We start from the raw sequence: 13,297 nt of genomic DNA, 5'->3' as shown, positions 1-13,297 counted from the left end.
ATGTTTGACTCTTCATGACCCCATTTGGGATAAGTGGTTTGCTATTTCCTTCTTCAGCTCATTTTACAGATGATGAAACTGAGCCTTTTACCCCATAGTCATATAGCTAATAAGTGTCTGAAGCAAGATTTGAACTCCAGGAGATGAGGCTTCCTGACTCCAGGCCCAGCACTCTATCCACTATGCCACCTTGCTGCTCAGTTATCATATCCTACAGGAATTATTAACATTTAGCCAGTTAGGACTATGTATACCTATATCTATTGGGAAAAGATCCAGCTCATCCTCAGAACTGATCTTAGAAGTTTGATTATTCTCACTGAAATAGTTTCTTCTTTTCAACCTGACTACCCTTTTCAGGTGAAGGTGCAATCAATCTGGCTCTAGCTCAGAACCGAAGCCAAGATGTTCGAATGAATGGTCCCATGGGAGCTGGGAATTCTGTTAGAATGGAGACAGGATTTCCTATGGCAAGTGGCCCAGGTAAGAATTAACTTATCACTATTAAGTATTTTTGTTAGTTGCCACTTGAATTCTCCAGGACTCATTTTGGTTGGCTTTATTGTTTATTGGAGGAAAAGAATGTTGGCATTTTATTTAAAAAGGAACCAGTTATCAATTTTCAACATCCTCAGTGAGTTTCTTATGTTTGACAAATACAAACTACTGTAATATTGGCTTAAGCCAAATAGAAAGAAACAATTCTTTTGGGAGAGAGAAAGCAAACCAAGTCAGTAATATCATTCATTTGAATGACTTGCATTTCATTATTATAAGTTTATGTTATTTGCTGCTGCTTTCTTCTATTAGTGATGAGTAACCAAGCATTGAATAATGGAATTGCCCATTGCACCGAAACTTTAATCTTCAAATGCAAAAGTTTTTTGATATATTTTATCTTTTGGAACATCACTGAAAATCACCATTTTCCTTCCTTGTCCCCATATAACAAATAACATTTTCTCTGTGTACGGTTTTTTTTATTAAAATAAAATTTTTTGCTATCTTTTGTTTACTTAGATATTACCAAGATTTTTCCTATTAGTCTTTTATTACAAATGATGAGTTTTTAAAAGAGAAAAATCAATAGAACTTATCCATACATTGAAAAAGTCTGAAAAGATGTACAGTGTACCATACTCATGAACCTTCCACCTCTCTGCAAAGGGGTTAGGTGTGGGAGTATCTTCATAGCATTTTTTTTGAGCTTTATTTGTTCTTTTTGTTTTATTTGATTTTTTATTTATTTTATTTTTGAGCTTTATTTGTTCTTTTGCAGCATTCACTTTTGATTTTTTGTTTACATTATTGTAGTCATTGAGTATTGTTAGTGCTGCATTGTGTGTTTATTGTGTAAATCATTCTATGCTTTTTTCAGTCCTATGAAACATTTTTATCAGCATTTTTTTTAAAGCCTTATCTTCCACCTTAGTGGAAGGTACTATGTATTGGTTCCAAGGCAGAAGAGTGGTAAGGGCTAGGCAATGGGGGTTAAGTGACTTACCCAGGGTCTAAGAAGGTCTGAAGCCAGATTTGAACCTAGGACCTCCCATCTCTAAGTCTGGCTCTGTATCCATTGAGCCACCCAACTGCCTCTTATATTATTTTAAAAAATAAATTAACTAATTAATTTCAGTTACATGTAGAAACAATTAATTGTTTTCTGACATTTTAGGATTCAGATTTTCTTCTTCCCTCTCTTCCCCCTCCTCTTCAAGGCGGTAAATAGTATGAAATAGGTTATACCAGTGCTTTCATGAAACATATTTCCATAATATTGCTCATGTTGTCACATACAATTAAAAAGTCATGAGGAAAATAAAGTGGAAGATAGTATGCTTTTATCTGCAATCAGACTCCAGGCAAGGCAAGTTAATAAGCAATTAAGTACTTTCTGTGTGCACTATACTTTGTGAAGCACTGGGGGCACAAAGAAGGGTAAAAACAATTTCTACCCTCGGGGAAGACAACCTGTAAAGAACTTTGTACAAATAAGATATTTACAGGATAAGTTGGAGATAATCTTTTTTTTAAAACCAAAAAATTTTATTTAATGAATTAATTTAGAATATTTTTCCATAGTTACATAATTCATGTTCTTTCCCTCTCTTACCCCCCACCCGCCTCCCATAACCTATTTCCATATTATTAATATTTGCATTAGGATGATCGCTTAGAGTCTATATCCTCAATCATATCCCCATCGACCCATGTGATCAAGAGGTTGTTTTTCTTCTTTGTTTCTACTACCACAGTTTTTCCTCTGAATGTGGATAATGTTTTTTTTCTCATAGATTCCTCCAAGTTGTTCAGGATCACTGCATTGCCACTAATGGAGAAGTCCATTACATTCGATTGTACCACAGTGTATTGGTTTCTGTGTACAATGTTCTCTTGGTACTGCTCCTCTCGCTCTGCATCAATTCCTGGAGGTCTTTCCAGTTCACATGGAATTCCTCCAGTTCATTATTCCTTATAGCACAATAGTATTCCATCACCGACAGATACCACAATTTGTTCAGACATTCCCCAATTGAAGGGCATCCCCTCATTTTCTCATTTTTTGCTACCACAAAGAGTGCGGCTATAAACATTATTGTACAAGTCTTTTTCTCTATGATCTCTTTGGGGTATAAAGCCAGCAGTGGTATGACTGGATCAAAGGGCAGACAGTCTTTTATCTTTTAATTTAATTTAATTTTAAAACCCTTACCTTCCGTCTTGGAATCAATACTGTTCCAAGGCAGAATAGTGGTAAGGGCTAGACAATGGGAGTTAAATGACCTGCCTAGGGACACACAGCTGGGAAGTGTCTGAGGTCATATTTGAACCCAGGAGCTCCCATCTCTGGCCCTGACTCTCAATCCACTGAGCTACCCAGCTGCCCCTGCAAAGTCTTTTAAAGCCCTTTGGCCATAGTAAATTAGAGATAATCTGAAGAGGACTGGGAGAGGCTTCTTATGGAAAGAGAGTCTTGAAAAAAGTCAAGAAAGGCCATGAGGTGGAGATAAGGAAGAAGAAAATTCTTTGCACAAGAGATAGCTAGTGAAAATGCCCATAGTTGGGAGATGGACTGTCATGTATGGGCAATAGGAGAGCCAGTGTTACTGGATTGCAGAGTATTTGGAGGGAAGTAAGGTTTGTGAAGTGCTTTAAAAGCCAAATGGAGGATTTTGCATTTGATTTGGGAAGTTATAGGAGCAACTAGAGTTGATTGAATTAAGGATGACATGGTTAGATATGTTCTTTGGGACTATCAACGTAGGATGGACTAGAATGAAGAGAGACTTGAGGAAGAGAGACCAACTACCAGACTATTAGAATAATATAAGTAGGAAAATGATGAGGGCCTATGCCAAGGGAGTAGTAGCAGTGTCAGAGGAGAGGAGACACAAATAAGAGAAGTGCTTTGAACATAGAAAAGACAGAATGTGGCAGCAGATTGAATATGAAGTGTAAGGTTGGGAGCCTGAGTGACCAAGAGTATAGTGGTACTCTAATAGTAATAGGGAAATGTCCAAAAGACATGCTGAGTTTAAGATGGTAAATAGGCAGTAAAAAATATGAGATTGCTCAAAAATGTGGAAATTTATTATTACATGTAATTGTGGATAAATTTGAGCATTATCTACATAGAGATGGTATAGCTAGGCTCTGGTTAGTACAAATGGTGAAATGATCACATTTCAATTCAAATTGTATATTTTCATTGTGCTAGAACCATATTTTTTATTTATCATATTTTACATAATTATAACTCTGAATCATGTAGATTCAAATAAATGAGGCTATTTCACAGGATTAACTATTTGCACTAATCAAGACTTAGCTTTAATTGAATAGCTACAAACAAATCAATATACCTCTAAGTTGGCCCTTGACTTGAATATATGACTGAACTCATAATTTTTGAGCCAGGCTCCAAATGTTAAAATATGCTACTTAGATACTGTAAATATCCACTCCCTGCTTTTACTTAATACTTCCTATTTGGGTTTTTTTGGCATTTATGAGATGGATTAGTGGGTATATATAGGTGGCTAAAAAAAGCTACCAGTCCATCTTCTATTTGTCATACTCATCTCAACTTCCATTACCTCCATCCCTCCCTATTCTCCCAAGCTTTTATCCTTGTTCTGGCCTTGTTCTGCTACCTTAATAGTTGATTTAACTACATATTGTCTGTCAGAGGGCAAAGCCAGAGACACCATTGTGCAAAGCTCTGGAGAAATGGAAGGCAAAAACCTGAGGTCCTATTAAGTCAACCCTCAGCCATAAAGCAGCTGAAGACTTGTCACATATCTCAGCTTTTCACCCCAAGGCCTGTATCCACAAACTTCCCCCTCCCTTTCTCCCTGCAAAATCACTGTTGTATGCATTTCCTTGGGAATCTAAACAAGGCCATTATATGTTGATTAATTATCTTATAGAAACCATTGTGTAGATTTGATGAGGTAAACAAGATTACATTGTATCCCATTACCAATCATTTATTTTTAATATGTATGTGAAAATCTTGTCCTGGAGCCTCAGCTTGCTTTCTCTCCCTATAAAAGTAGATATAACTTTCAGTAAAGTGCTTTTTTGTTGCCATCACAGCTAGCCTTCCTGACCTTCTCAGAGGTGTTTTGTCTCATCCTTCCTCTACCACACCTCATTCTTTTTTTTATACTTCTGGGACCCCTTGACAATTGTCCTCCTCCCTTGACTTACTCACTTGTTCCCTGGTCCTACCAATCATATGCTGAAGAAAGTCAATGCCCAGTGCCAGCTCACTTCATCCCAAATTCATGTTATCTCAACTGGACCCTCATTACTTGGCAAAACTTTTATTCTTTTTCTGTTGGTTCACCTGATTCATTGGTAGTTCCAGACTTGTTTCTTTCTCCGAAATCCTCCAGATACTCTAATCTCTTTTCTCCTAGTAGTCCTTATCTCTCAGTATCCTGAGGAAATTGAAGTGATCTATTACCTCCTTCATTTCTTTTATTCCTTGTCTTAAAACTTTTTATATCTTTACTTAACTTTTTCTCCTTTACTACTGTCTTTGAATACAAAGTGAATCTTTTTGCTAAAATGAATCCCTCTGTATTTGTTTCTACCCTTCTTTCTTTTATGGGAGCTTATTCCATCATTTTCAGTCTCTTCCTGTGTATTGGACTCAAAACTGGACTCCCTTTTCCCCCAAGCTACTGCAAAAGTGCTAAAAAAAAAACAACCTTCACTTGATCCTGGCATCTCACTAAGCTTTCATCCTATGTCTTCCTTTTTCTTGCCAAATGCCTAGAAAGAATCATTTACATTTAGTAATTCAATTTTACCATCTACTCACTTGAAAAATGTCCTCCAAGCTTGTCTTATTATCGTTCTGGACTCTCTTAATTTTTTTCTTTTCTTTTTACCTTCTGTCTTAGAATGGACTTACTAAGTATCAATTCTAAAGCAGAAGAGTGGTAAGGGTTAGGAAGTAGGGGTTAAGTGACTTACCTAGAGTCACACAGCTAGGAAGTATCTGAGGACAGATTTGAACCCAGGTCCTCCCAGCACCAGGCCTTGTACTCTATATTGTGCCACCTAGCTAGCTGCCTTTCCCCTATTTCTTTTGAGAGCACTACAATCCTCTCAGTTTACCTAGATTCCCAAACTTGAGAATAATCCTCCATTTCACCTCACACCCATAACCATCAGTTGCTAATATTGCTGATTCTATTTCCATCATATTCATTTCATCTTTCACATTCTTTCTACTCACATGACAACTACCTTTTGGTTTTTTGGTTCAGTTACTAGTTTTCTAGCCTTATTTCATACTATTTTCTATTCATGTGAATACTCTGTTTTAAGAAGAATTTTAAGAAAAATTAATGGCTTTCAAATTTTTTATAGGATTAATAAGGATGAATAATCCTGCAGCTGTTATGATGTCACAGGGTGGAAATATATCTTCTTCCATGATAGCAGCTGGTGCTAACCCAGAGCTGCAAACCAGAGCACCTCGACCTGCTTCACAGTCAGGTAATAATTAATGCAGGTATTTGGCTAACAGTCTCATAAACCAACATGGCATCAAGTGGTGAGATAGTTACTTTCCAGCTCTTTGCTATACTGAACTCCCACTCACTAGTTCTGGTTAAGAGCATACTGAGAAGTAAGAAAAAAAATAATTAAGCCCAAACTAGCAGATGTTAGACTCATAGGTTTAAAGTTAAAGGAAACAAAATCCCTAAAAGTTACTGAATCTTTCCCACTCATTTTACAGATGAGGCCCAGAGAGGTTAAATGATTTGTTGATCTCTTTGTCCTTTGTATATTTCTGGGGAAGGGAACACATGATAATTGATTTTTTGAACCATTAATTACGTTTTTTAAAAACAACAACCTTTTTTTTTTAGATGTTCAATACCATTAATTTATTGGTTTTTTAGGGCTTTTGTGAACATAAAACAGGTCCATGCTAGAGGAGACATAATTTTGAGAGTTCTAAAAGAATGAGTCTCAAGTTATAAGAAAGGTGAAGATACCAAATGTTTGGGGACCAAAAAAAAAAGAAAGAAAGAAAAACAAAAGAAATCATATTACTACCAAAAGTGACAGTCAATAAAAAATAATTTACCAAAATATGCCTACATTCTCATCTTAAAAAGTCTCTATGAGAATAATTTATGCACATTTATATGATGTCTTTGAAGAAAACACAAAAAGAGAACACATAGGTTTACCCCCAAACATTCTACAATATATCACATCATTTTGTTGTTGTTAGTCATTTCAGTCTTGTTGATTCTTCATGACTCCTTTTGGAGTTTTCTTGGCAAAGATACTGGAGAGCTTTTGAAGACAAACAAGGTTAGGTTACTTATATAGGGCCACATAACTAATAATTTTCTGAGGCCAGATTGGAACTCAGGACAAAAAGACTTCCTGATTCCAAGCCCAGAAGTTTATTCCCTGAGTCATCTAGCTCCCCAATCACATCTTTACAATCACATGATTGACTGAATGGTATAAAGATTACTCTAGAACATACTAACCATACAAACACCTTCAATAGTGTAGGACAAATTGCATCTTTAGAGGCTCTTCTTCAAACAGATGTTTCCCATTCATATGGTAAATTAAGATCATATAAGAGACCATGTAGACTGCAGTCATAGAGATATTTTTGAAAAACAACAGCCTTTTTAAAAAATCTTTACCTTCTGTCTTAGAATCAGTACTAAGTACCTTTTCCAAGGCAGAAGAGTGGCAAGGGCTAGGCATTTGGGGTAAGGTGACTTACGGTCACACAACTAAGAAATATCTGAGTACCTCTCAACTTCAGGTCTGGTTCTCTATCCACTCAGCCACCTCTGTGCCCTAATTACATATTTTTAAACTTTCAAATGGATATTTGGTGGTGGAATCCTGCAGCTCATTATTTCACAATTCAACATTTCTGTTTTAAAAAATAAATTGTTACTGATTTCTGTATCCTACTATATTCCTGCTCCTACCCCCTTCCAGAAAGCTACCTCGTATGATAAAGAATACAAAAGAGAAAAGGAAACAGTTCAGCAAATTAACCAACACAAATTGAAAAAAGACAGACATTTTATATATAGTGTACCTTATCCCTTACTCCCTACTTCTGCCCCCCCCCCCCAAAAAAAGAAGAATATTTTTTTACATTTCAGTTGGGGCCAAACTTGTCAACAAACATTTCTTTGGTATAAATTATGTCTTTTTTTCCCCCCTCTTCCTTAAAATACAGAAGATACTGGGGGTAAAATGGGGGAAGAGTTCTAGGTTCTTTGGGAATTATCCCTCCTAATAGATTCATAGAATGTGAGAGCTATCATGAATGAATAAGCATTTTTTTAGCCCTTACCTTAGAATCAATATTGTAGAGTGGTTCCAAAGCAGAAGAGCAGTAAGAGCTAGGCAACAGGAGTTAAGTGACTTACCCACAGCCAGGTACACACAGCTATGAAGGGTCTGAGATCACATTTGAACCCAGGACCTCCCATCTCTAGGTCTGGCTCTCTATCCACTGAACCACCTAGATTCTCCATGAATGAACATTTCTTAAACAACAACTATGTGCGAAGTATTTAGGATACAGATAGAAAACCAAGATAGTCTCATCATTCAAGGAGCTCAAATTCTTACAAGGGGAGATAGCACACATTGAAGATTTGAACTTATAGTCACATAAAAAGACCCTGGGACTTGCTTTACTGATAAAGCATATGGTAATGCATCTTCTTTAATACTATTTCCAATGATAAAGTCATATCCACATCAAATATTGAATAATTTGATAGTACTTTGGTAGACTTGGATGACAAGAACTTTTCTTTCCCCAGTTTTTACTAAATATGCCTGTGGCACCTGCAGAAGTAGTTGCTAGCTCTTGTCCTTACAAGACTTGATTTTCTGGACAATTGCTACAGGGATTGTGCTGAAAGAAAGACTGGGAACCTTAAAAATGATATTCCAACCACTGCATTTTACAAGGGAAGCATCAGATCCAAAAGATTTAGTTACTTATCCATTTTTATCTCGGATTTTTGGTCCTTCGCCTGTGTAAGCATACTAGCAATTAGCTATTTCGGGGGATCTTATTATTAGCCCATGTTTATGCAGTACAATGACATTTGCAAAGCACTTTCCTTATAACAACCTCCTGAGGTAAGATGTGTGTTGTTATTTCCATTTTTATAAATAAACTAAGGCTCACAAATGACTTAACCATAGAATCCCTAATGAATGTTGGAAGCCAAATTTTGAACTGGGGTTTTGTGACTGAATCTAGTTTTCCTGTTATTCCATCCTGCTTACAATTTCATAATATTTTTGTAGTTTGTTATTTTATTTATTTCCTTAATCTTGTCAAACAAAAAAAGGTGTTTTTTTCTCCTATTTGAAGATCAGGTATCTTCATAGAATCTCAGAGGTGGAAGATTAAGAACTACCCCAATTCAAGATCACAAAAATCATCAATAGCATTCAAATTTTGAGCTATTTTTCTCATAATAGAGGTTAGATTTATTCTGTTTTACCTTCTTAATGCCTTTATTTGGGTCTTTTTGTAATCAGTGGCACAGATTCCCAGACAGCTGATCTGAATTAGAGATGCAGACTAGCTGTGTGACAGAGCCAAACTAACTAGCCAGTACAGGCATTGAACTTCATTATGGAACTATGCTCTAACCAATACTAACTCTACACACTTCAGGGGAGAAAAAGCTCTATTATATCATTCCTTCTCAGTGTTTATCTTCTCTTTAATTCTTGAATTCTTTAGATCATGGGAGTAGTTTGAGTAATGTGATCATTTTCCATTAATGCTTAGCTCTCTTCTGTGGCAAGAAGCACTAATTTAAATTTTTTTTAACTTCTTATTTTAAATTTTTAAAAATTTATATTTCATTCATTTTTATTTTTATACATTTTTTCAATTAGTAGAAACTTGCCTTCTCCCATTAAAAAGGAATGAAAAATAAAATCCATTACAAACTAATAAGCAAAACAAATTTCTACAATGATTGTGTCATTAATGAATGACTTTGTTAGCACCAACTTATTTGAGAAACCAATAAAAGCATTGACTTTATATAACATTGAATTTGTTATCTTAGGAAGAAATCCCATCTTTTCACCATTTCTTAAAGTCTCTCTCTTAGTTGACCATATTTCTTTTTTATTGTGTTAGCTACTCCAACTGTCTTAGTCTTTCTAAGCACAAAGCATGCTTATATTTTGTTTTAATTAAAACATTTTTATGATAAAATTCTTGATAATAATTTTCAGAAATTTTGCATGCATTCTTTGTTCTCTCACTTCCACTCCTCCCCAAAATGATAGATAATATGATATTAATTGTATCATAAAATACCTATTTCCAAGTTCATTACATTAAAAAAAAAAGCACATGTCACGTACATTATAGAAAAATTCATGTAGGAAATAAAATGAAGAATAGTATGCTTCAGTCTACATTCAGACTGTTGATTCCTTCTGTGGTGGTGAATAGCTTTTTTGGTCATGTGTTCCTTGGATTTTTCCTAGATCCTTGATTTGCCAATAATGGTTAATTCATTCACAATTAATCATTGTACTTTATTGCTGTAACTGTGTACAACATGATCATGCTTCTTCTCATAAATCTTTTCAGGTTTTTTTGTGATCATTTTGTTCATCTTTTCTTATGGCATAGTAGCATTCCATTACAGCCATATACCACAACTTGTTCAGCCATTCTCTAATTGTTGTACATCCTGTCAGTTTCCATTTCTTTACCACCACAAAAAGAGCTACTCTTAAGTATTTTTGTACAAATAGGTCCTTTCCCCCTATCTTTGATATCTTTGAGATTATGGAACTAGCTAGTATTGATATTGCTGAATCAAAGGGTATGCACAGTTTAATGGCCCGTTAGGTGTATTTCCAGATTGATCTCCAGAATGGTTACATTAGTTCACAGTTCTACCAACAGTGCATCAGTGTCATAGTATTTCCACATCCCTTATAACATTTATCATTTTCCTTTTTTGTCATATTAGCAGTACCAAAGAGTTGTTTAAATTTGTATTTCTCTAATTAATAGTGATTTGGAGCATTTTTTCACATGACTAAAGATAGTCTTAATTTTTTCATCTGAGAATTGCCTTTATATATCCTTTGACCATTTGTCAATTGTTATCCATTAGATCATATGATTTCATTGGCTCTCTCAGTAAATTCCCTGTACCAGTGTAGTTTGGGACCACCTTTATTCTTAGTTGCCCTGGGGCACTGAGGTTAAGTGATTTGTCCAGAGTTACATAGCCTTTATAAGTAAGAGGCAGAAATTGAACTCCAGGGTCCTGACCTCAAAGCTAGATCATTGCCCACTATGCCATACTACTTCTTGCATGGACATTTTCAAATTGAAACTTTTTTGATTCTTTTAAAGCTTATGAGGCTTTTCCTTACAATTCCATTTATTTAAGCTTTGCAGAGGCATTTTGCAGGTGATTAGGTAGATGTACTCTGATTTTCTTGCTCCGTTTCCTTGATACTGCCTTATAAATATGTATAATTTTTTGCCACTTTTAAGTAATTCTTCAACCATTTCCCTCAATGTCAAACATGTTATGTGCCAGTCCCTGTGCTAAGTTCTGAGGATAAAGAGAAGAAGGAAAAAACCCCTTTGCCTTCAAGGAGGTCACAGTCTAATGAGGGATAAAACATGCAGATAACTAGGAACAAAGAAGATATAGACAAGATTAATTGGAGGTAATCTTAAGAAAGAAGATACTAGCCTTATAGTTGACCAGGAAAGTTTTGTCGAAGGTGAGATTTCAGTTGCAGTTTGAGGAAAGCCAGGACGCTGAGCATTTCAGGCATGGGGAACAGTGAAAATGCCTAGTCAGGTGATAAAATACCTTGTTTGAGGACCAATAGGCAGACCAGCATCATTGGATTGTAGAGTACATGGAGGGGAAAGAAGAGCAAGAAAATAGGAAAAGCAGGAATGGACAAGTTATGAAAGGCTTTAAAAAACTTTTGTAAGATCACTTTGATAATTGAGTGGAGGATGGACTAGAGTGAGGAGATCTCCCAGGAAGCCTTTTTTCAGTGACCAGCATGATGGTAGGGTCAGAGAAGAGAAAGGAGTATGTATGAGAACTGTTTTAAAGATTGCATCAATAGGACTTTGCAACCAATTATTCAGAGGAAGTGAGAGGGTGAGGAATTAAGAATGACAACTAAGTAGTGAACTTAAATGACTGGAAGGATGGTGTCTTGGATTGCTAGGAAGAAAGAAGTTAGGAAGAGGTAAGTGTTTTTGAGGGAAGATAAGTTCAATTTTGGATGTCACTGGGATATCCACTTCAAGATACACAATAAGCAATTGGACTTGGGGTCAGGAAAGAAGTCATGGCTAAAATTGATCTGAGAATCATCTGCAGAGATGATCATTGAATCCAAGAGACTTGTTATATCATAAGAGAACCTTGCATAGACTGAAAATCTGAAGTCCAAGGATAGACTCCTTCCTTTGGCACTTAATGTGACTGTGGGCAGGTTACTTCTTTGTTCAGCCTCTTTAAAATGGAAAGCTACCCATAGTAGAGTTGTTAGGAAGAAAGAGTTTTGTCAGGCTTTAGGTATAATGGTGATTCATAAACCCTAAGAGCTATAGAAAAGTGAGCTGATATTACTTTTTAGAGGCATTAGGTGAATTATCCCTTTGTTGATTTTCTTTCAAACAGATTCAGTGGATCCTCTCCTCTCTGGGCTTCCTCTACAGCAACAGAGTCATACCTCAGGGTCTTTGGCTCCTCAACTCCACCAAATGCAGCCTGTTCCAGTTAACAGACAAATAAATCCACCTAATTTTCAGCAGCTTCAACAGCAGCAGCAGATGCAACCTAGACCCCCACAGCAACATCAGCAGCAGCAGCCACAGGGTATACGGCCTCCTTTTACTGCCCCTACTCAGGTGCCTGTGCCTCCTGGCTGGAACCAGTTGCCTTCTGGAGCTCTTCAACCTCCACCAGCCCAGGGTGCTCTGAGTTCATTGACAGCGAACCAAGGGTGGAAAAAGGCTCCTCTTCCTGGTCCCATGCAGCAGCAGCAGCTCCAAGCAAGGCCATCTCTAGCCACAGTACAGACTCCTTCCCACCCTCCACCTCCATATCCTTTTGGAAGCCAGCAAGCCTCACAGTCCCACACAAACTTCCCTCCAATGAGCAACCCAGGTCAATTTACTGCTCCTCAAATGAAGAACCTTCAAGGGGGTCCTTCTCGGGTTCCTACACCACTTCAGCAGCCTCACTTAACGAACAAGTCTCCTGCCTCGTCTCCCTCCTCCTTTCAGCAGGGATCTCCTGCATCATCTCCAACAGTTAACCAAACCCAGCAGCAGATGGGACCAAGGCCACCTCAAAACAACCCTCTTCCCCAAGGATTTCAGCAGCCTGTTACTTCTCCTGGTCGGAATCCTATGGTTCAACAGGGAAATGTGCCACCCAACTTCATGGTGATGCAACAGCAAAGTCAGGGTCCACAGGGTTTACATCCAAGTCTAGGAGGTGAGCTGGACTGAACATATTTTTGCCATTCAATTTCCTAGAGAGAAAAATGGCTAGAACTTCATCTAGCCTTTTCAGTTGGCATGGGTAGAGTTATAATGTAAGGATCTAATTCATGTTTTTCACTGCATGGTTAGTATTATCAACATTAATTTAGCTCCTTTGATGTAATACATGATATCTTGATAATTAAGCCAACTACATTGTGTGCAAATACAGGTAACCTTTAAGTTAAA

General features: G+C 36.8%; 1 protein-coding gene across 5 annotated transcripts in view; it reads left to right on the top strand.

The window, feature by feature from the left end:
* NCOA6 (nuclear receptor coactivator 6) overlaps positions 1-13,297 on the top strand; it is a 78,261-nt gene that overhangs the window by 32,105 nt on the left and 32,859 nt on the right. For all 5 annotated transcript variants that reach the window (XM_056821954.1, XM_056821967.1, XM_056821961.1 and 2 more), the window contains 3 exons: positions 361-483; positions 5,887-6,015; positions 12,240-13,061. In XM_056821954.1, the coding sequence (XP_056677932.1) occupies positions 361-483; positions 5,887-6,015; positions 12,240-13,061 (1,074 nt within the window). The remainder of the gene's footprint in view (positions 1-360; positions 484-5,886; positions 6,016-12,239; positions 13,062-13,297) is intronic.

Source organism: Monodelphis domestica, chromosome 1 (genome assembly GCF_027887165.1).
Source record: "Monodelphis domestica isolate mMonDom1 chromosome 1, mMonDom1.pri, whole genome shotgun sequence".
Classification (NCBI taxonomy): domain Eukaryota; kingdom Metazoa; phylum Chordata; class Mammalia; order Didelphimorphia; family Didelphidae; genus Monodelphis; species Monodelphis domestica.
The sequence above is the reverse complement of the archived record's forward strand: the minus strand, read 5'-3'. Positions and strand labels throughout refer to the sequence as shown.